This window comes from Pelodiscus sinensis, chromosome 8 (genome assembly GCF_049634645.1).
Source record: "Pelodiscus sinensis isolate JC-2024 chromosome 8, ASM4963464v1, whole genome shotgun sequence".
Lineage (NCBI taxonomy): Eukaryota > Metazoa > Chordata > Testudines > Trionychidae > Pelodiscus > Pelodiscus sinensis.
In genome coordinates, this window is record NC_134718.1 from 64,554,172 (window position 1) to 64,577,407 (window position 23,236).

Consider the following 23,236-nt stretch of genomic DNA (forward strand, 5'->3'; position numbering starts at 1 on the left):
CTTGTTGTTCTGTAGTACATAGACTGGGTTTCCTGTACATAGCTGCCAGAACCAAAGTGGTCACACTGAATGCTTTGTGATTTCACAGAGGCTGTACAGGTCTGGAGACACTGACGCAATGCACAGATATACCCTTCCACCTGACCACCCAGATTTTGTAAGAGCCCGCCTGAATGCGCTTCAAATCAGTGATGTAAGTGACAGATCATCTCATTTTCAGGCAGTAGACTTTGCAGTAAACTAGACTGCTTCATTAAGAATGACAGGCTTCCATGGGGATTTAGGGAGTTTTCCTCTGGATACAGAAGTGAAGGTTCCCTTTGGTGAGCCTGACTGAAAATGAAAAGGCCAGAGGACAACAGAGACAATCTTGCATCCAGACAGGGATGGAAGACTGTATAGTTTTATTGACCAGAGAAAGATTCTCCTCTCCTCCTTTGAGAAGTAATTATGTTTGGTAGCGTAGAAGCCTAACAGGAATTTCTATCTTTCAATCCAGTTGTAAGCCTTGGGCAAGTTAAGACCCATTAACTGACCTTTGGGAAAATATTCTCTGTCCCAGGATATGTAAATTGTATATGTGGGGATAAAGGGAGAACATGTTTTGACCTGAATTGCTTCTTTTAGTGCACTAGTTGGCTGTGTGTTTGCAACTGTGCCAGCCAAGCAGAGTTGAGTTCAAGGGATTCTGTTTCCATAGTGCAGGTACAGGCAGTATTTCTGTCCCTAACATGTGCCCTGATGCAATGTGCCATTAAACAGCTGGCCTCTTGAGGGCTACATTTCAGTGATGGGCAGAGAGATCTCTGGCTGTATATTTGTTTGCAGCATGCTTTGAGTTCCTGCTGCGTAAACATTTTATTTATTTTATTATGTAATTTGAAGCCTGAATCTGGCTGAAAGGCCAGTTACAGAGACACAAGCAAGGCCTAAAAATATATATATATTTGCCATCCTCTCTGACACTGGGGAAGAAAAATTGGTGGTTTACAAACCTCCTCCCTTACATCTGAGGAAAAAAGAGTAAAGTAAATCTGCTTCTCATGCAACTAAAGCAGTATTGTCATGTCCTGACAAATCTGATCATTGTCAGACTTGAATGTAAAATTTCTTCTCAAGACACCGGTGTATTTGAACTAGAATTAGCAGAGGATGGATGAGGATATGGAGATCTTGTAGCCTTTCCTTACACATCAAATTGTTTGTGGTATTTACAGAATTGGATCAAGTGCTGCATATGGAAAGTTGTGGAGGGAGAATGACCCTACCGTGCACAAAAAGCCATTGATATTTTAAAGCTGTGGAGATAACTACAAATCAAATGGCTGTAATGTGTGAGGATGAGGACAAAACTCTGCACACTGTGATAAAGAAAAATGATGCATGGGGTTCCAGATCAAAGGACCCATGTAATGTTCAGACTCACAGTGGCAATGCAAAGGCTTCGAGAGATTAAATAAAAAAGCCAGATAGGAAATGATTGAGATGTAGCAAACAGCATGCATGCAGCAGTTACTAAATGTACAGGGGCATTGTGGGTACAAGCTGAGAATCAGGGCAAATATCATTATTGGGGAAAGAAGAAGGATCTTTCGATTCATCGTTCAGCACATTGCAACAGGTAGTTTTATAAAAGCCAAGCTAATAACAGCCAAAAGTTGTATGCCATCTGATGCCTACTGAGTAGCCTCAGTCCAATTCTAGGGAAACAGGTGTCGACCAGTGAAAAACAACTATCCCAGTTTCCTTTGTTAACTTCTTGGTTGGAATTCTCAGCAGAGAAGCAAGGGGTTGATAGGGTCTGGAGATGGAGCCAGGACTAGGACATGTAAGTGGGCCTTGCATTGCCGACTCCCCCGCTGTCACTGGTCAGAATGTCTGCTGTCTCGGTTTGACATCTTTCCTAAACACTGAGGAAAAATAAGAATGAAGTTAATGTACTTTTGAACTTAAAATGTATATTGGTGATGTGCTCAGGGGCGAACGTATAGCAGAAAAACTAGACTACAGCCTCAGATGGAACAGGTGAATAAAATTAGAAGGGGGGAAAAATAGAACTGTCAGAATGCTGAAGAAATCAAGTACAGCCGTTTCTGTAGCTGGCACTTAGGATTTGACACGATATCATATCCACTCTGGAAGCTATTGTATAAACTTGGAAAAGTCCCAGAACTAGAGCACTTTCACTTTGAGATTGCATTTCACAGCCTCAAAGTCATATCCAATGTGTTACAGGCAGATGTTATTCCGGATGACTTAATGAAACCACATGTAACATGGGACCGAGACAGAGAACATTAGAAAAGCTCAAAATAACTGGTTACAGAAACTCTGGTACTGACATCCTGAAAACACAAAAACCCAAGGCACTACAAGTGGATACATCAAAAGACAGAATCAGGGCAATGTCGATGTAATATTGATGTGGCAGAGGCATCAAAGTCACTAATAGAAGCTAAATAAAATCAGAACCAATCCATGTGCCAATGTAAAAAGAAATCCTGATGGTTGTATTTAGACACGAGAGATTTCATCATTGTTTAATAGGAAAGAAGTTGAAATGCTATAGAATCCGATCACAGATCTTTGAAGATTGTCACGATGAATCTGGACAGCAATGAATCTGTTAGAATAAAACATTAATTACTGCAGCCAAACACACACCAAAAAAAAAAAAAGTTTAATAAACTGACTGTTTTCTCCTCTTCTTTTTAACCCAGAAAATGTATAAAACAGCTTGGGAACAGACACGGGCAGCTGGCTATGATTTTAGGTTGGATGCCATCCCATTCCAGACAGCTAAAGCGTCAAGAGAAATTGCCAGTGATGTAAGAAGTGTTCAGTTTACAAAATCCAATCCTGCAAAACCATTAAATCTCAACATAAAAATGTTGGCCTTACAGGCCAGTTTCGGTGAGGTGGTTATCTAGTCAAACCAGATGTTTGTGCCAAACTAAGTTCAAAGTTTTCCATTAGGAATGGCATTTAATAATATACCGTACCTGACAGGAGTATTTTTGAAGGCATAGTCATGGGGAGGAGATAGCTTTCTGGTACAGTACTGTAAATTGGGTACCAGATTTTGATGAGTCAAAAGACTGGGCTTACCTAGGCCATTTATTAGATTAAGTGTGAACATCCAAAATAGTTGGTCACCCTTTAACATGTAGGCCTAATCTACACTGTGCCCCATTCCCTGTCAATCTAAGGTCGCAACTTCAGCTACAGGAATAGTGTAGCTGAAGTGGACATACTTAGTGTGGTGCCTTCCATGCAGTAGGGTTGGTGGGGGCTGTTCTCCCATTGACTCCGCCTACTCTTCTCATCCTGGTGGAGTACCAGAGTTGGCGGGAAGTTGATTTATTGCATCTAAGCAGACGCGATAAATGGAACGCCGGTGAATCAGTTGCTGCTGTGTTGATCCACTGTGTAGTGAAGACAAGCCCATAGGCAAAAAAATTACTGTGATGGGAGCTGTATTGCTTGAGTCATTTCTAACCGGACTAGCCAGCTCAAGGAAAAGTATATAGCTCTCCAAGAAATGGTCCTACATTGGCAGGGGGTGGTGGCTTCATAAATGTTCTGTTTCTTGAACAATTACCAAGAGTTTATTCTACTGTGGTTATGTAGTTGTACTATAAGTAATGGTGTCAAGTATCAGGGTAGCCGTGTTAGTCTGGATTTACAAAAGCGACAAGGAGTCCTGTAGCACCTTATAGACTAACAGATGTATTGGAGCATAAGCTTTTGTGGGCAAAGACCCACTTCGTCAGATGCATGTACATCTTTGTCATGCATCTGACAAAGTGGGTCTTTGCCCACGAAAGCTTATGCTTCAATACATCTGTTAGTCTATAAGGTGCTACAGGACTCCTTGTCGCTTTTATAAGTAATGGCTTTGTTACAAACAAATATAAATGCCCATGGGTCAGACTCCTCTTGGTGTAAGAGCACAGCGGGGAGCCTGTGCCCCCAGTGGAGAGCTATTGATGGGGAGGGGCAGTTCAATTAATAAGGCAGTCGTACAATAATGTGCATGTGCAAATGAGATTTCCTTCTCCAACACCCTGCAGTTCAGGTACAAAGAGGCCTTCCTGAGGGAAAAAGGCCAACAGATCGGATTCCGTAACATAAATGACGATCCCAAAATGAGGCACTTCATCAGGGTGGGGAAACTCCAGAGTGACAACCAATACAGGAAGGGGTCTGCCCAAAACAGGACACAGTTCACGAGCCACATTAACCAGCCCAGATTCATCCATGCTAAGAAGAGCCAGCAGCTAGTCAGCAATGTTAACTACAAACAGCCCCTGCACCAGTACACTTGTGATCCTGAGCAGCTGAATCTGAAGCATGCAAAACAGGCTTACCAGCTCCAGAGTGATGTAAGTACCTTTGCTGTATAGCAGTGGTTCTCTGGCTGTGGGGCGGGGCCCCATTTCACTGGGATTGCCAGGGCTGGTTTAGATTTGCTCGGGACTCAGGGTTGAAGCCTCAGGCCCATGGCTTGGGGCCGAAGCTGAAACCTAAGGGATTCAGTACTGGGGGGCAGGGCTCAGATGACAGTCCCCCTGGCTGGGGCTGAAGCACTTGCCCTCTTCCTCTTCTAGAGTGATGGGGCTCAGGCTTTGGTCTCGCCTCCGCCCTAGGGCAGTGGGACTTGAGCAGGCTCAGGCTTCAGTCCCTCTCCTGGGGATGCTATTGGTAATTTTTGTTATGAGGAAGGCCTGTGCTGCAAAGAAGTTTGAAAACCCCTGCTCAATAGGCTGTAGCTACAACACTTATTCCCAGAGCTACTCTTAGTGAGCCTTGCAGACCACTCCCTGACTCCTATACTTGACTATGGGGGAAAAACACCCCACCCTGTATTGCAACAGAAAAAGGAGCCTCTCTTTTCTAAGAACAAATAGTTCTGGCTTGTGTCCCATCCAGCCTTTAATGCAGGTGGTCTAATTTAGAGCCTAACCCGATCATACCCAACGGCGTATATTTCCTTTTTCCAGGTCAAATACAAGTCTGACTTGAACTGGAGCAAAGGCATTGGCTGGACTCCCCCAGGCTCCTACAAAGTAGAAATGGCTAGAAGGGCGGCTGAGCTGGCGAATGCTCAGGGAAGGGCACCACAGGGCACGTATGCCCAGTGTGAACCTGGAGCGGTAAGTGGAATAAACTGTCCTTCTCCCAGCCCTCTTGTACAGCACAGCTCCCTAGACAGGCTCAGAGCCGTCATGGCATTCAGTGCTCATGAAAGCTACCAGACTGAGTTACGGGTAGCTGCCGTCTCCCTGTTGTTTAACCACAGAAAAAGAATACTGGGGCAATGCCATGAAGTTGTCTCTCCAGGTAGATGCTGGGAAACTCCATAGGGTGGATAGAGTGTGGCTCCCCTGTGGAACGCGCAAAGGGGTTTTCCCCGTGGATGGTCTTTGTTCCACAAGGATCTTGGGGCACTCACGGCGCGGGAAGGGCTCACCGAGGCAGTTACTGCAAGATAGGATCTGATTAGAGATCCGACTGGAGCTGGGTAGCTCCGCAGGGAGCAGGGGGAGAAAGTCCCTAACACATGGAATGGGAGGGTGGAGATTCTCCAGTGTGTCTTCTCTCTCTCCCCATTCTCTGATTTGGCCCCTAATCTGTTACATTCCCCACCTCTGTGTATGCTCCTCTGCTGTGACCCTAGTAGCATCCCAGATACTGTTAAATACCCAGTGCCAATAAAATGGCCACTTTCCATTTTCAGTTGTTTGCTGCTCTTAAAATTTATCTTTTGCAACAAGAAAATGGACCATCCCAAGAGAAATATAATGCAGGTTGGACCTCCCTGGTCCTGCACCCTTGGGGCCACTGGACCAGGGGAGGCCAGGCCTGGGGCTTTCCTGGGGCTCCCTTCTTGGCTAGCGGCCCAGCTAGTGAGCTACCCCCAGTGTGCTGGCAGGGCTCCAATCCAGGCCGTTGTCCCCACTTCCTGGCCCCAGCCACAAGCACTTCATGCCTCTGGCCACTGGCCCTGCTTCAGCTGACGGGCATGCTCCCTGCCCCCAGTAGCCAGCCCCGCTCCGGCTGCTCACCCAGGGGCTGGGCTCCCTGTTCCCAAGCCACAGGGCCTGCGGGTTCCCTTTCGTCAGACCAGCTGCGCTTCCAGCCTCTGGCAACCTCTGTGACTGGGGGTCTCTGGTCTAGCAACATCTATGGTGCTGTCAGACTACAGAGCGGTTCAACCTATACACACATTTGATAGTCTCCTATCTGCAAAGTGGCGAGAGGGAGTAATTCTCATGGTAATATTTGAATAAGACAGCTAGCACGGAATGTCTTTTGGAATCTCCCACACATAGAACTTGTCTGATCTTCACCGAGAAACCTACTGGTATCTCATCGCTCTCGACTGCTTGCTCCTCATTTAGGGTGTAAATTAGAAATGGGGAGCCAATAGCAAACAGGGCAGAAGTCTAGCCTAAGTGCAGTAATAATCCTTATTTTTATGCCAGATGGATTTTTTTAAAATTCATGTGAGACAGGATAATAAAATGCTCCGTTTATGTTGGCTTGTCCCCATAATTTAGTTGGTTTGGTTTTGCAGGAGCAGGCAGAGGCAGAAGGATCCCAGCAGGTCAACGTCAACCCTGATGCTTCAGAAATTCTGCAAGTCAAGCGGAGGAAAATGCAGCTGTTTAAGAAATGAACAGAAAGATGATGCAGCACAGCAGATTACATGAAAACATTTACGTTTTTCGGCTTGCTCCGTAGCTTTCCTGACAGAGGAGCACAGTAGATGGCATCTTAAGAACAATTTTGGTGTCTTTCAGTTTCTTTTAAAAAACAACCACCCTATATAACAACTCAAACCCAACATTTTAATATTGATCCTTATATTTTAGTGTGGATACTTTAAGGCAAGTGATTTATAATTGTATGTAATACAAAGAATGGTATTTATTTATGGCTGTCAATGAAATTAGTACTAGATGACTGGCAGGCTCAGCTTTGTACTAAAAATGAATAAGCCCCAATTTACAGAATGTAAAATCATTTGTATTGAATAAATCAGAAGGCATTTGTTTGCATACATGGTGTCTTTAGACATTTTAGGGATTGGGTCCTGGTTAACTAGCACCCTGAAAAGACACAAGATAAGACTTTAAATCCCTTGGCAGGTGAATTTTTTACTGTTTACCAGCAATCAAAATCTGGTTGACGCATGATGTCCAAAGCAGCTATTTTCTCTTTTTTCCTGTACAGCCACCGCCATCTTGGATATGTTGTCATGGACAGGAGAAGGCAGGGATTGACGGAAGCTAATTTAGCATTAACTAATTGGGTCATATTATTTAAGGGACTTCAGAGACGTTATCTCTGATTGACAGAAATCATAATTAGTACCAGAGTCTTCTGCTGAAAACAGCAGAAAAAAGTGGTTAGAAATTATTGCAATGGGAATAGCTTCTGATGGATTATATGGCTTTTTATAAAACATCCCAATGGCATGAGGTTCAAAACCAAAAATACCCAAAATGAAAGACACATCGCTACACTTTGTAGACTGAATCTTCATATAAACAAGTGGATACTCTTCCATTTTGGAATTAATATTAATTCCATATTTTCCTAACTTTCCTTAAAAAATGACAGAATAACTGAATAAAATATCCAATTCTATCTGTAAAATGAAATTCCAGTTTTATGCCTAACAATTCAGAGATTATAACCTAGGTTTAGTGAATAATCCAGCTATCATCAGATGAAAAATAGAAAAAACCCCAAAGTCATCAACATTGTAGAAATTATTTTTGAAATAATTTAGATTTACATTGTAGAACTATTTTACAACTTTCTGTGGACAGCCTGAGATACACAAATTGGGCCTTGACCCTACAAACACATGTACATCAGTAACTTTATGCATGTGCATAGTATCACCTATGTCAAAGGGACTACTTAGAAGTGTAAATCTTCTCATATGCGTAAGTGTTTTGCAAGACAAGAAGCTCGGCAGGCAAGAAGAAAATGGCTGTCACGTTGAAAAGTCCTAAAGAGAATCTACGGGAATTTCAGTTTTCAGCTAAATGTTACATACATAATTTGTTACTGTTTACCAGCAATCAAAATCTGTGGTTGACGCATGAGGTCCAAAGCAGCAACTTTTGCTATTTTCTCTTTTTTCCTGTATAGCCACCGCCATCTTGGATATATTGTCATGGACAGGAGAAGCAGGGATTAAAAAAATTAAATTTCTCAGATTTACCGTTTGACTTTCCAAAGGCATCTGTTACTCATATGAATGGGACTCCTGCTGAATCTTTGATTTAATCCAGTTGAGGAATCTTGTCACTTGGGTATAAACTCCTGGTTTATCCTTTAGCCCACACTGTTCACCCCAGCTCACTATTCCATAGACGTGGTAGGAACCATTTTGTACACAGGTCAGAGGACCTCCAGAATCTCCCTGATAAAACAAAGAAGCACATCATTTTTTGCATTCTAAAATAAAGCAAAGTGTTAAGCACAAAGACTGAGGTTTTGAGTGTTTTTGAATACAGATTTGCTAAGGAGGTGTTTTTCAGATCCCAATTCAAGTTTAGGATACTGGTCTGAATTTCAGAAAAATTAAAGTGAAAACTCAAACTGTTGTTTAGTTTTGGCTCAGAGTGACAGAAATCCCATAAGTTCACATGAAATTTTCATGGTCACCAATGTTAAGTAATTGGGCATTGTGGTCATGAACTTGATTCATAACTATATGGGCAGATTCAGAATGCGTATCAACACATCTGTAAAACCAAGTTGATCCATCTTCAGTTTTGTTATTTTCATTTAAAAGGTTGTTGGGAAAACCGCAAAGGGATACTGGGGAAAATTTTGCTGTGTTACAGTTGTGCAAATCCTGACTTCTACCAGGAATGTAGGAGCTTTTGAGAAAGATCAAGTTGGGGGTGGTTGGGTGCTCATGACAAAAATGAATCTGGTAGATTTGGGAAGAGAGAGAGGGTATATGCATTAAAAAGAGTTCCGGGGAAGCCTCTGAATTTTTGAACTTTTCCAATGGAACCTCTAAACCTTCCCCGTCATTGGTGGTGACGACATTAGTTCTAGGAATATATTTCTCAAATCACACTGAAGAAAAAATAAGGTTGTTGTAATGTGTTAGGACAAACAGATACATGTATAGTACCCTGCCATGAGGGCAGGAGACTGGACTCAATGACCTCTCAAGGTCCCTTCCAGTTCTAGTGTTCTATGATTCTATACCCTGCCAAAGCCATTACTCTACACAGACTGACACTTTATGCAATTTTCTTTAAAGAATGAAATTAATGTTGAAATACAGAAAAAGCAACCAACCTGACAACTATCGACTCCTGGAGTCTGAAGATTTCCTGCACAAAACATGGTTTCATCCAGTCTGCTATCATATGCACTCCGTGCGTTGCACCGTGTCTTGGAGATCAGTTTAACTCTGGCATCTAACAGCTGACGAGATCCTTCTCCTACAGGAAAAAGGAAAACACGGAAAATCACCTTCCTCTTTCTCACTTCATCTTATGTTTTTAATCTATGAGTTTGTTTGTAATTTGTCTGTGGGCAGGGTAGGAGGGGGAAGTCTAGCTGATATCATATAAATATAGTTAGAGCCTGTGTCTGGGAAATTCACTCAGAACACTGAAGTCATTGGGGCTATGTTTACACTGCACAGTTAGTTCAGAATAAGCAATTCCGGAATAGTTATTCTGAGATAGCGTATTTCTAAATAGCACATCTACACTGCAGGGAAGCCTCACAATTAGTCCGAGACAGGCTTCTCTAATGTAGACGTGCTATCTCGATTTAAAGCCCTACGAAGAATAACTTAGAATGCCCTGGTGAGGGGCTATTTTGAAATAGCAGAAGTAGAGCGTCTACACACCCCTTATTTCAAAATACAGCTGGTCCCTGAGTTACGAACAAGTTACAGACCAAACACTTGGCTGTAACTCGAAGTGTTCGTAACTCGGATCCCATTGAGTAACATGGCGACCACACTGTTTGTAAGCACGGATTGCGTTCGTAACTCGGGGACCGCATTTACGACCGCTTTGGTCGAAGTGCGGATGGTCGTAAGTTGGAGACCGGCTGTAGCTGTTTCAGAATAGGCATTATTCCTAGAATGAGGTTTACAAAAGTCGGAAAAGGCCATTTTGAGGAAAAGTTGTTATTTTGAAATTATTTTGAAATAACGGAATTGCTGTGTAGACGCTCACATAGTTATTTTGGAATAACAGCCGTTACTCCGAAATAACTTTGCTGTGTAAACACACCCTGGGAGATTTTGCCAGACTAGAAGAAGAGGAGGGTCTTTTAATCATAGTGCCTACACATTTGCTAGTGGCAGCTTGAGTTTAAAAGATGCTGATCACCAGCAGGTTCCATTGACTTCACCCTACATTTTTCAACACATAAAATAATGAAACAGATAAACAAGGTAAATATAATATTTTAAAAAAGATAATTAATTACAGGGAATCTAAAAACATAACATATCATCTAAAGGTGATAGTCACAGTTTCAAAGCACTTTATCTGTAGCTACTGAAGGGTACTTTAAGTTTGTGTTATACCAGAGTGACAGGAAACATTTCACAGTCTCAGTGATTTTCTGAAATGCTAATAATATCTTTGCTCAGAGAGAGAGAGAGCCCGTCTGAACACTTATAAGGTAACTGATTTTCTAAATAAAGAATTGTAAAAGAATTAAAAGATCTGCTCAATTTAGAATTTTTAAAAGATATCCATTAATTCTATTGCTGCATTCTGAACAAATGGGCAGGTAGGATTTGGACCTACCACTTGCAAAGTACTAAGATACCCAAAGCATCCAGAATGACACATTGTCTTTCTGCTTTACAGCAACATGCCAATTGGGACATGAGAAAATGCATTTTTCAGAAAATAGCCATTATCTTTAAAAGAAAGAATAAAGAATAATTCCCACTCAGAGTTACTGTCTGCGATAAAGTTTTGGGTAGAGTTGCTTGAACACAAAATGATTTGGATGTTTGCTTTGTATAAGCATCAGACACAGCCAGATGCCGCCTATGGAATGCTTAACAGGCAAGGGGAAACTTGTAAGAGTTCCAGTTCCTGACCCTCTCTGGAAATTCTGTAAGTAAAACATAACATCTTTCATGGTGTCTTATTTTTCTACTTTAGGCTTTGAATGAAGCCAAGAAGCAGAGTGTCATGTGGTAAAGAAAATGGTTAATGGAATTTTTTCTGATCTTCCAGGAAGTCTTGGATACTGGATGAAGGTTCGAGTCAATATTTATTTTACCTGGCCAAGTTAACACATGCATAGTTTTTGGTTACTTTTGTGTGTGTGTGCTTAATCTGAATTTTAGATACTGGGTTCTAGATACTGATCCAGTGAATTGCAAAGCAACTGAGTGGAGAGAGTTATTCTAGGCTTACACTGATATAACTGAGATCAGCCAATCAGCAAATACCTTACCTGTTTCAGTAACTCCCCATCCTGAGATGTAGCATTCAGTCCCATCAGGAAATGGAGCCTGGGGCAAACACACTGCTTTTACATACCTCGTTTCCAGAGCACAATGGCCATCAACTGGCTTCAGTTTAACCAAAGCTGAACACAGGGAAAACAAGAATACTTTGATTCATTTTAACCTTCTTTCATCTTTATCAGTCTACAGTGTGCACTGTACAAATGCCTGAAATCTATTTGTACCTGCTACTGGATCCTGCCCTCTTATGCTCTGTACCTACTTGTTTATGCAACTATCCTGAAGAGCTAGAGGATCTAAACTGTACATAGTCACATACTGGCTTACACTTTTCAAGAATTTTTTCTTGCACTATTGAAGTCAGCAGGAGTTTTGCCATTGATTTCCAGGAGAGCAGGATCAACCCCACAGAAACTGTCCCTCGATTTTAATCAGTGAAAAGGTCTATTCCACGATGCCTTGTCACAGAGTGTGCCAGGCACTGTTGCAGAACGGTGGGAGCTTACCGATATCATTGAATGGAATGTCATTCTTTGTTTTGTAGTTTCCATGCCGAATTATCTTCTCCACATCAAATTTTTGTTCATGGTATTCTGTCCTCTCCAGGTCTTGCTTTCCAAGGGACACTTGCAGGTTGTCTGCTTGTGATCTAAGAAAAAGAAAATAAAGCAAATCATGTGCTGGACTTTTCAGCTTTGGTGCTCTGAATGCAGGCAGTTGGTGGGATGACCAAGTCAGCAATGCTGGAATGCTCTCTTGCATTTTGTAATTTACCACTCTCCGAACCGCCCCTACCAAGAGATTTTCTATATACCTGCCTGGCATAAGCGCCTCAGAAAATGTAATCTAGTACTCCGGGCAGAGGCTAATTGGTGTTGAGCAGCAGGAGGTAAAATCACAGAATAGCTGTTTTTGAGCTCTTGTTGCTTTCTTCCTTATGCCATGGTGTGTGGTGTCACATGTTATGTGGCCGACCCCAACCCCAAGTCTTCAGAGGACTTTCTTTTCAACCACCACAAAGCTTTGCTATGTCTCCTCTTTTTTTTTCTCTAGACATGTTGAAAATCCTCAGAGAGAGGACCCTTCAGATACTGACAACATTTTCCTAAGGAGTTAATTGAAGGCTTGAATCAGTCCTTCAGCAAGGTGTGATAAAAACTCCATCCTGTCAGCCAGCTGCTTTATCTATACTACTTTAGAGTAAAAGGAGGGAGGAGAGAATTTAATAGGAAACACCTTCTGGGGGAGCCCAGAACATGTACTTATAATATCCTTTTAACTTCCTGTACCTAGCTACTCTCTAGTATGTGATCTTAATAAAAATAGCAACAATGACAGCTAAATTAAGCGGAAACTGAATCCTCCAACTTTAATCCAATTTGAGAAGAGTTGATTAAGGTATTTAATGAGCTTCTGGGAGACTCATACCGTGGGAAGTATGTGGCTGGGTGATTTAATAGGCATTTTTAATCTACATTTTCTGTGATTTTATACCTAACTGCTAAGAACATTCATTTAACGTCTCATTCTTCATTCCCTGGAAGCGCCCATTATGAATTCTGAGTCACTTCTGAGATTTTGCTGGCCAGAATTTTAACTGACAAAGGGGTGTTGCTCCGTTGAAATTAGGGCTGATTTACATCAGTGCGGGATCTAACGCCATTTGTCTCAGTGAGTGCGAGCGAGAACATTTAAACTGAAATGCTTTGTTTGCAATTTTTCCATTTAAAAAAACGATCAGAAAATTTTGTCGACATTGACTTTTTGCAGCCCCCTCCCTCCAAAAAACCCACCTGGTAGTTCGGTTCAAAGGGATCCATTTCACTCAATTAACTACTATGTGATGTTCCATTCAATGCACTTACTGAATGCAATGTCCAGCAGTGAGGACCCAGCAGGGTTCAATGAGAGCTCCTCCACAGAAATGTCCCTTTGGCATGGAGGTTCTCAATGGAACCTTGCTTTGCAGAGATGCCATCCAGGGATGCTTGCCAGATGTGGTCTTAGCCCCACCATAAATCCTTGCGAGCGGTCTCTCAGCCTCTGGCTGTCCACACGTATTGAATGTCTTACCTGCTATAGGAAGAACAGCTGGGCTGACTGTAGTTTCTGGAGGCTTTTCTGCAGGGGAGACATCAATCAGACTGAACATGCTACAGGCACAGACTGAACTTGCTATATTGATTATGAATCTCAGGCATGGCCAAGGCAATGCATGTTGGGAATGTCTAGCTCACTCATGGAAGTGGCAGCGTTATGACGCACTAAAGGAGAGACCTGAGTCTGAGAGCAACACTGCGAATCCTGTTCTGTAGCAGCTTCTCAGAGGATCACCCCATCACTGTTCAGCTGTGAGGATGGATTGTCAGAGCTTCATGGATGCTTAGGGGCAAGTTATTTGTCCATACTGGCTTCACGGTGGCTACAGTGAGTGGGACAAGCATTCTTCATCTGAACAGAAGGATTTCATAAAGACTAGATAAAACCCAGCACCCGAGTTCAGACAAGACCTAGCCATGGCTCTGAGAGAACAGCAGCAGCAGCGTAAAATCTAATGGAATATGGGTTGAATTGCTTCGTGCTCAGCTGACCTTTCCTGACCAACAAGGTCTGGCTAGCACTTTGGAACTCTCAAAGGACTGGGCGTTTCCATTTCCAGTGCCAGCCAAAACGAGGCAATGGAGACAGACTCGCAAAAAGGAAACAAACAAAGTCTTAAACCTGAAGGTTCATGTCAGTTCTGATGTTATCCCTCTTGTACTATATTCATTGGTTCATTCTTCCCTCGTTCTTAGTTTCCCATAGGAATCTATGCATGTACAGTATTGAAAATTCCTAGTGTCCCAATACAATTTGAATTATTTTAATAATCTCTGTTTCACAATTGATAACCTCCAGTTGGGATTCCCAAAGTTCTTAGAAGCCCAACTCCCATTAAAGTCAATGGATCTAGATGCCTAAATACCTTTGGTCACATCTATACTTACTGCACCACAGATCAATCTTCTGGCATTTGATTCAGTGGGTCTAGTAAGGACCCACTAAATTGAATGCTGAGAGCATCCCGTCAGCTCTGGTACTCCTTGATTTGCGAGGAGTAAGGGAAGTTGACGGGAGCACTTGTTTGGCTTAAGGTACATCGACTCCAGGTATGTTATTTATGTACAAGTTGTGTACCTTAAGCCACCCTTCTGGGTCTAGTACAGTCCCAGCTTTTGTGAATCTCACTCTCAGGCTAGGTTTATACTAGACGTGGAAGGTCGGCTTAAGCTTGGCACCGTCTCCACAGTGGAAAGTCAATGGGGGCAAATGCTCCCGTTGTCTTCCCTTACTCCTCAAAAATTGAGGAGTACTGGAGCCTACCAGGGGTGCCCTCAGCATTTGATTTAGCAGGTTCTTATTAGACCCGCTAAATCAAATGCCAGAAGATAGATCTCTGGCACAGTAAGTATAAACATGGTCTCAGTGCCTACAGTCAGCCTTTCAGGTCCTGTTATTCATTTTCCCTCCTTGTGATATAGGACAATATTCTCAACTGAATGATGTTTAATACTGTTGCGGCCTGTGGTATTAAAAATGCAACTGATGATGTGTTATTGCGCATTTGTCTATAGCTGTTTTAGGACGAGGGGATATCCCTTTCATGACTATTGTTATAAGGGCTAATGATGACAATGTAGTATTCAGGCCTGTACATTTTCCTGAGATGGAATGTTGTGTCTTGTTTACCCATTTGACTTTCAATATTTTTATATTTCCACTGATATGTGTGAACAAAGACATCAAGTGTTCCATCTGCCCTCAAACAGACGGGGGTGACAAGTACTATGAGATAAGAGTTAAAGTGTTTCTGGGTAGAGTGAGATTTTAATACACGAGCGCACACTTGAAGGATAGTCCTGCCTCAACTCCTCTCCAATAGGGATGGGAGAGGAAAGATATAAGAAACAGTAAAAGCCAAAGAAATGCCTGTCCCTGACCAAACCACAACCTCACTTCTTATCCGTCCCATAGGATACCACAGTGAGATACTGGAGCCCCCTGGACTCAAGACCTCCAAAATGGAACATGGCTATAAATTGTAAGGGATTGGATAAAGGGCATGCAGCCTACAGATATGCCAGCTTGATTTACCCCACAGACATCTCTGTGGACTTCCTGTCTTCTGCTTTCTGTCTGTGGGACAAGAGTCAGGAGAAGGGCAAAAAGAATACTCTTAACACCCCTGAGCCTTACTGACCAGGGTCAGGGTTATTCTCCACGCTACCTGTTGCTGAACAGGGTGAAACATCACAGGACTCCCATTCCAGCTTGTTATTTTTGAGGATGAAGCACCAGGGTTTCACATCCCCGTCTGGATTCCTGCAAGGAACAGATTCCAACATCCACTGATCAGAGTGGGAAGCTGTCTCCAGGAGGACAGGTTAACAGTTGGACCGAAGGACGCATCACAGAGCAGCTGAATGCTCTCGGCAAAGATTCAAGCCAGGTAAGTGTAAATTAACGTAGCCTCTGACAGGACAGGAGCATCAGAGCTCTTTAGAAGGGTGCCCCCAGGAAGTCCACTACATCAGATGCTGAAGAAAAGTCAGTGTAAGTCAAAAGATGGGCTCTTTCATTATCTGAAATTGGTCCAATAAAAGATATTCTCTCCCGCACCTTGTCATTCTCATGTGTGTCAAAGGCAGGTTGCTTAGAGCAGGTTCAGATAGCTTTCCCTCACCCGGAGATTTTCTTGTACTTCTCTATTGATCCATCAGAACTGCTTATACTGCAAATACTAACGGTTCTGTACATTATTTTTTGTGAGAGGAGACCGCTACATATGTAGCTTCAGTAGATTACCTGCAGAAATTATGTTCACCAATGCCATAGTACCCAGCATTCTCCATAAATGCATTATAACTCTCATCCAAGAGATGGTGAGAATTCCAATGAAGGCACGTCTTCCCAGAACTTGTTTGACTCACTTTCCCTCTGTACTCGTGGCCATCCTGTTCATAACAGTCTTCAGGTCCTAGAAGAAGACAATGTGGTTATGGAACAGCCCTATTTGAGGTGTGTTTCCTGCACATCCTGCAAAGGATGACATGAGTTAGTTTCATGCCTGTTGCAAGATCTTGATGCACAGTGCCCTTACATGCAGTGAGCCACAGGACCAAATGCAGTCTTGGACGAGGAAGGTGGGAATAACCGAACCTTAATCTGTGTTCTCAACTGCATTGAGAACACAAGTTACAATGGAACAAAACGTTTCAGGACCCTGAATTCCAACCTAGCTATAAGGAAAGGAGTGTGACTACAAACCCCTGAAACCTGGTTGCAACTCCTGTGCCGAGATCTTGTGCTCTAAACTAGTATTTCTCAACCTTTTTTTATAAAGTACCCAGGGGTGGCCCGTGGCTATAGGCCGACTTGGCCGTCACCTAGGGCGCTGCCTTCAACGGCGCCTGATGATGACGAAACGGGGCTCCTGGGGCGCCCAACAATGACGTCACCCCATTGACAGCCGTGCAGGCGGGGGCACCGATCACGCGTTCCGCCTGGGGCGCCAGCTGCCGCAGCCCGCTTCGAGCCGCTTCTGAAAGTACCCCTTTAAAAAAATTATAAGTATCCCCCATACCTACAATTTTCAGACACACAAAAAAATTTTCTAACGTCATGACACATTTGTTTAAACAACTTCATCGTAGCTGGGCAGGCGATGACATTTTTTGGGTGTACAAAGTACAAAAATAATAAAGCGCTGTAAAATCTAAAACAAAAATTCCATTTTCTCCAAATTTCAGTTGTGTTGACGTACCCACAGATGTCTCTCAAGTACCCTTGACTGTACTTCTACCACTGGTTGAGAAACACTGCTCTAAACAGCTCTGCAATGTAGCATTGTAGAGCCACCCCACAGGGAAAGATAAAAGCTCTGGGAAACCTTACAAACAACCAGCTGTGCCTGCCTGGCCACATGGGGAGTTAATGTTACTCACTTGATTCCTTGGGGGGACACAGAGAACCTAGGTTTGTTAAAGAAGAATTTGACTGGGGGAACCCCACAAAGGAGCATCATGGTGTCTCCGGCCAGCATTGTCCTCTGAGACCTTTCTGAGGCCAGGATTACCCTAGTAATGTGCATGGGCCCCCCGCACTAGTGAATCTGATTGCAGACTTGAACATATGCAGCCAAATGATTACCTTCTCCCTGTCCTTGAGGGAAAAACCCCAACCAAATCCCGACATACCTATTTCACAGAATCTCCCTTGAAAGGGTTCAGCGCACTGGCAGGAGAATTTTGATCTGATTCTTTGCTGCAGACAGACGCCTTCGTTTTTACAGGGGTTTGGTTTGCAAACTGAAGAGACTGTCAACATTTAAAGCACAAAACAGCTCTGTTATTTTGCTAGAAGCTGGCCCATGGTAAAGTGTTGAGAGGAGTTTCAGTGCCTTCTTCATCTATTAGCTCAAGCTTTCAGTGAAGATTTTTATAAGCACCACCATGATTCGAACCCAGCCTGCTTCAGTTTCAGCTAAGGGACTGCCGCCCCTAGTCAGGAAAGTAGCAGACTCATCCTTGGTGAGTCAGGCAAGCAGGATGGGTTGCCAGAGACCTTCACAAATAGGGTTGCCAGAGACCTTCACAAAAAATCCCGAACATGGCGGGGGAAAAAATTTGGTTGAGCAAAACAAACAAACAAGAAAACGGGAGACCAAACTTGTTAAGCAAAAAAAAAAAAAAAAAAAGTTGCTACTCCTTCAAATTCCCACGTTCCCCCCCACCACACGCTCTATTTTCTGGGGTTTTTTTACCGGACAGAAGATGCAATTACCAGACTGGCTGGGTGAAAACTGGACACCTGGCAACCCTAAACACAAACTAGTCAAGGGAAAACATGGGCTTTCCTCAGCACTGTTCTGACAGTTTGAGTCTACTACCTAGCTCGGGTGAGCAGGTAGTGCGGTCTTCATGCCCACTTATTTATCATACAAACCAGTAATGCTTTTTTCTAACATTATTCTCACCTTTGTAGCAGTGTGGTGGCTTGTAGGGATGTCTACAAGTGCACTGCGAATAAGGTGGAGTTAGCATTATAAGGCAGTCTCCTTTACTACAGCTGTTTTTTTGGCACGTGTTTTTCACTGTGGTGGAGGCAGATAAGACAGAAAAGCAAGAAAAGATGAATTGCTCACATTTTATACGTGCATTCGCTGATCAGGTGCTGAGATACCAGGGCTAGAAATTCTTTCACTTAAATCTCTATTGCCGTGGTTAGCTATAGTTTAAGGTGCTCTGGCCTGTTAAACATATAGGCTACGTCTAGACTGGCATGATTTTCCGCAAATGCTTTTAACAGAAAAGTTTTTCTGTTAGAAGCATTTGCAGAAAAGAGCGTTTAGATTGGCATGGATGCTTTTCCACAAAAGCACTTTTTGCGGAAAAGCGTCTGTGCCAATTTAGACGCAGTTTTGTGCAAGAAAGCCCCGATCGCCATTTTCATGATTGGGGCTTTTTTGCGCAAAACAATACCGCGTTGTCTACACTGGCCCTCTTGCGCAAAAGCATTTGCGCAAGAGGGCTTTTGCCCGAATGGGAGCAGCATAGCATTTCTGCAAGAACACTGACAATCTTACATAAGATCGTCAGTGTTCTTGCGGAAATTCAAGCAGCCAGTGTAGACAGCTGGCAAGTTTTTCCTGGAAAAACTTGACAGTCTAGATGCAGCCCTAGAGTCAACATTAGAGTTAGCTGGAAAAGGGATTTTCCTTTCAGTGAAAATTTCAAGACTATGATTTTGTTTCCACTTCTGACTCAGAACAACAGTAGAAATATCAATCCTCACATGTTTCAATCCTGAAGAAAAGGGTACAACAATCCATTTCAGAAGAACCAAAATGGAACTTTGCAGCTTCCCAGCTGTCTGCCTGAGCTACCAAACCATCCCAGGGCCCTAGAAACTGAGACTGCTCAGCAGCTTGCCAGGTGGGAAGCCATGAAGCCCTAACAAGAAGCCAGGAGGGTGGGTGAGCTAGCCAGAAGCCAGCATCTGTCTACCTACGTGCCTGGTTTCTATTGAAACTTTTGATGGAATCAACACTTCCCTCAGAACATTTTGCTGGCTAGCTCTAGTCAAATCACAACACCCCTTGACCAGTTCCCAAACCGATACTTTCTGAGAAGTCAAAGGCAATATATTTTTTAGAGCTTTTTACTTGTTTTTTTCTCTCTCCCTATACAAGTCATGAAATTATGAAAGCAGCACGTACCTTTCTCACACCTCGTCCCAGCATACGGCATTGGGCAGAGACAGGTGTAGCTATTTCTGTTTCTTTTGCACTCACCATTGTTCTTGCAAGGCTTGGATGAGCATGGATCTAGCAGGAGAGCATGGAGACTTTTTATTTACACCCCAGAGAGCTAACTTCTTGCCAGGCTCTTAGCTTAACGTTGCCAGGCAAGTCTCAACATTTTTACATGTTTCGACAGGCTGCCGATGCAGGAAGAAAAAAGGGGGCAACTGCCCCCAAGGCCTGGCAGTTCAGAGGGGATAAGGTCTTCCAGTTTCGACTGCTACTACTGCCCTTTAAATTGCCCCTGGAATCCCACTCAGTACCTGGATGATACTGGCGGGGGGAGTGGTTTGGGTGGTGCTGAGGGCTGGCTTCTCTCACTCTGCCTCTTCTACTGGAGGCCCCCAGTTGGCTAGGGAGTCCAGCAAATCAGCTGGCTTGCCTGTGTTTAGATAACAATTTCTAGATCATGTGTGTCTGAGATTAACGTGGTTTCAGATGGAACCTCAGATCAGATCACCCCATGACATGACCCAGATCTAAAGCCGACGGGTTTCTCCTCCCAGAGCAATCTGATGTGAAGGGCAATCTGATGTGAAGCAGGCCTAACAACAATTAGCCAACCAGCACTGATGAACCAGCATCTGCACTGTTTACTCAGGCAAAACTTCCCCTGCACTCAATACAGGAACCATTAGGAACCAGAGATGACCCCAAGCTAGGGAACTGGGTTCAGATGTGGAGGAGTTCACTACGGAGTGGAAGGGTTTGGCCCCATCTCTCAGACAACCAATATAATAGTTGAGTCCCCTGCAGATATAAATATATCTCGGTATTATTTACTGTTTGCACAGAGGTAGTGCTCAGAGGGACCCTACTGAGGTAGACCCTGTATAAACTTTTTCTCACCTAAATTACTGTGCAAATTTGGGAGCAAATCTGGGAGCTGTTTAGCTTTCTGTTGTAAACCTCAGTGCTTGCTTTGAACCTGACTGGCTATAGGTCCCCAGGAGCTCTCCACCGGAGGAGGACCACCGGAATACAGTTTGCTGATGCCATGTTGTCTGCCCACCTCCTGGGCAAGCCAACAGCACCCGGCAGAAAGCTGGCAAACCCAGCTCTGCCCCACGTACTTTTCCCCTGGGTCAGGAGAATTCCCGTCTGCATCTTTAAGCCAGCTTCCCATTCCCTTTCTGCTCAGGAAATGGTGCCAAGCATCTGGCCCAAGGAACTGTCTCGCTATATGAAGTTGGGCGAAATTGAAAATAACGTGCGACTAAGAAAAATCATCTGCTCTTCGTTCGGTGACAGAACGTACATCCCATGAAAGCAGCAATTACATCTCACCGTGTCTATAGACAAATAAGCTGGAGGGGGGAGGGGGTTTTGTAGTAGCAAGCAGAATGTTCTGCCTGATCAGAATCCGTTGTGCAAAACCCAGAGATAAAACGAGGGTGCCTTACAAGAGAAGTACAAAGGAGAACACTGCAGACAAGCCCTCCTCACTAATTCCTTTGATGCAGGCAGTTTGAGAGGATGCTGACAGATAAAGTGAGATGGGGAGTGGGACAATGAGATTTGCCACACTTACAACTGGAATGCTGCTTTGGAGTTTTCTAGCCCTGACACCCTCCCCGCACACTTTACAAACGCTGAGTGGCTAAGACTTATTTTTGATACCGTTGTAATCAAAGTATTCGTAGAACCAGTTGGGATACTCCCTGACTGTGGTGGCAGTGTTCTCTTCAGGCGGGACGTCCTCCTCACCGTATTCATAGTAATCAGTCCTGTCTACAGGAACATAGAAGGAAAGAGGAGAAAATAACATTAAAGGAAAGACAGCATCATAAACTATCCAGTCTTCAGGGTAGTTGCCACTCTCCTGCCCACTGTAGCCACTGGGGATGTCACAACAGCTGTGGGCATCACAGAGGGTATGTCTACACTACAAAGTTAGTTCGAACTAACGGACGTTAGTTCGAACTAACTTTAATAGGTGCTACACTAGCGCTCCGCTAGTTCGAATTTGAATCGAACTAGCGGAGCGCTTAGTTCGAACTAGGTAAACCTCATTTTACGAGGACTAACGCCTAGTTCGAACTAGCTAGTTCGAACTAAGGGCTGTGTAGCCCTTTAGTTCGAACTAGTGGGAGGCTAGCCCTCCCCAGGTTTCCCTGGTGGCCACTCTGGCCAACACCAGGGAAACTCTATGCCCCCCTCCCGGCCCCGGACCCCTTAAAGGGGCACGGGCTGGCTACGGTGCCCGTGCCAGGTGCAAGCCTGCCAGCACCCAGCTAGCAGACCCTGCACCTGGCACGGCACAGAGCCACCCACCCGATGCCCCCCAGCCCACCCCCTCTTGCCGGGACCAGGCTGGCGGCTCCCGGGAGCTTGCCCTGGACCGCAAGAGGCGGGCACCTTCCTGGGCTAGTGCGGACATCGTGGACCTCGTCCACGATCTCCGCACTAGGCACAGGAAAGTGGCTGTCTAGGGCAGGAGAGCTGCCAGCCTGGCCACCCAGGACCAGGTGTGCATGAAAATCAAGGGGGTCCACTGAGACCCCCGACACTGAGCCCTGAGCTTACAATGGCCGTCCTGGGTCAGACCAAAGGTCCATCTAGCCCAGTAGCCTGTCTGCCAACAGCGGCCAACCCTAGGGACCCTGGAGGGGATGGACCGAAGACAATGACCAAGCCATTTATCTCGTGCCATCCCTCTCCAGCCTTCCACAAACTTTGGGCAGGGACACCACTCCTACCCTCTGGCTAATAGGACTCCATGGACCCAACCTCCATGACTTGATCTCACTTCCCTTTAAACTCTGTTCTAGTTGTAGCCTTCACAGCCTCCTGCAGCAAGGAGTTCCACAGGTTAACTATTTGCTTTGGCAACAACAACAACTTTCTCTTACTAGTTTCAAGCCTGCTACCCATTCCTTTCCTTTGGTGTCCTCTAGTCCTTCTTTATGGGAACTCAGGAAGAACTTTTCTGAATGCACCCTCTCCACCCAACCCCTGCTTTTAGAGACCTCTATCCTGTCCCCACTCCGTCTCCTCTTTTCTAAGCTGAACAGTCCCAGTCTCTGTAGCCTTTCTTCATCTGGGACCTGTTCCCAACCCCTGATCATGTTAGTTGCCCTCCCCTCTCCCAGCCTTTCTCTTCCCCTCTCCCACCTCCTTTTCCCAGTGTCCCCCAGTTTTTTTCAATAAAGACAGAGTCAATGTTGGAAGAAACGTTATCTTTATTTTGTACATCAATAAGAAGAGGGGCTAGGGAAGGGTAAGTGGAAGGAGGTGAGGGAGGAATGGGGTACGAGCCCCCGATGGGGAGGACTGGGCTGGCTCTGCGGGCTTCTGGGGGTGGAAGCTCTCCTGCAGCCCCCCAATTACTCCCTCTCCCCAGATGGCAGCCTGCGGCAAGTGCAGCCGGGCTGATGGCCGAGTGGTGTGATGTGCCCAGT

The 23,236-nt window shown here is 44.3% G+C and overlaps 2 protein-coding genes across 4 annotated transcripts in view; one reads left to right on the top strand and one right to left on the bottom strand.

Moving 5' to 3' along the window:
• The window catches only part of NRAP (nebulin related anchoring protein), a 73,942-nt gene extending 65,634 nt beyond the window's left edge, over positions 1–8,308 (top strand). For 2 of the 3 annotated variants that reach the window (XM_006134973.2, XM_006134975.2), the window contains 5 exons: positions 89–193; positions 2,721–2,828; positions 4,074–4,385; positions 5,004–5,156; positions 6,581–7,064. In XM_006134973.2, the coding sequence (XP_006135035.2) occupies positions 89–193; positions 2,721–2,828; positions 4,074–4,385; positions 5,004–5,156; positions 6,581–6,682 (780 nt within the window). In that variant the 3' untranslated portion in view covers positions 6,683–7,064. Of the gene's footprint in view, positions 1–88; positions 194–2,720; positions 2,829–4,073; positions 4,386–5,003; positions 5,157–6,580; positions 7,065–8,169 lie in introns of those variants that run through there. The other variant, XR_012905715.1, reaches the window with a different exon arrangement.
• The window catches only part of HABP2 (hyaluronan binding protein 2), a 63,528-nt gene continuing 41,895 nt past the window's right edge, over positions 1,604–23,236 (bottom strand). Inside the window, exons 3-14 of the mRNA XM_075935450.1 lie at positions 21,456–21,566; positions 19,752–19,859; positions 18,510–18,626; positions 17,731–17,850; positions 16,340–16,511; positions 15,762–15,856; positions 13,360–13,615; positions 12,001–12,143; positions 11,482–11,616; positions 9,340–9,485; positions 8,243–8,443; positions 1,604–1,910 (exon numbers count right to left, since the gene is read on the bottom strand). Of these exons, the coding sequence (XP_075791565.1) occupies positions 8,267–8,443; positions 9,340–9,485; positions 11,482–11,616; positions 12,001–12,143; positions 13,360–13,615; positions 15,762–15,856; positions 16,340–16,511; positions 17,731–17,850; positions 18,510–18,626; positions 19,752–19,859; positions 21,456–21,566 (1,580 nt within the window). The 3' untranslated portion in view covers positions 1,604–1,910; positions 8,243–8,266. The remainder of the gene's footprint in view (positions 1,911–8,242; positions 8,444–9,339; positions 9,486–11,481; positions 11,617–12,000; positions 12,144–13,359; positions 13,616–15,761; positions 15,857–16,339; positions 16,512–17,730; positions 17,851–18,509; positions 18,627–19,751; positions 19,860–21,455; positions 21,567–23,236) is intronic.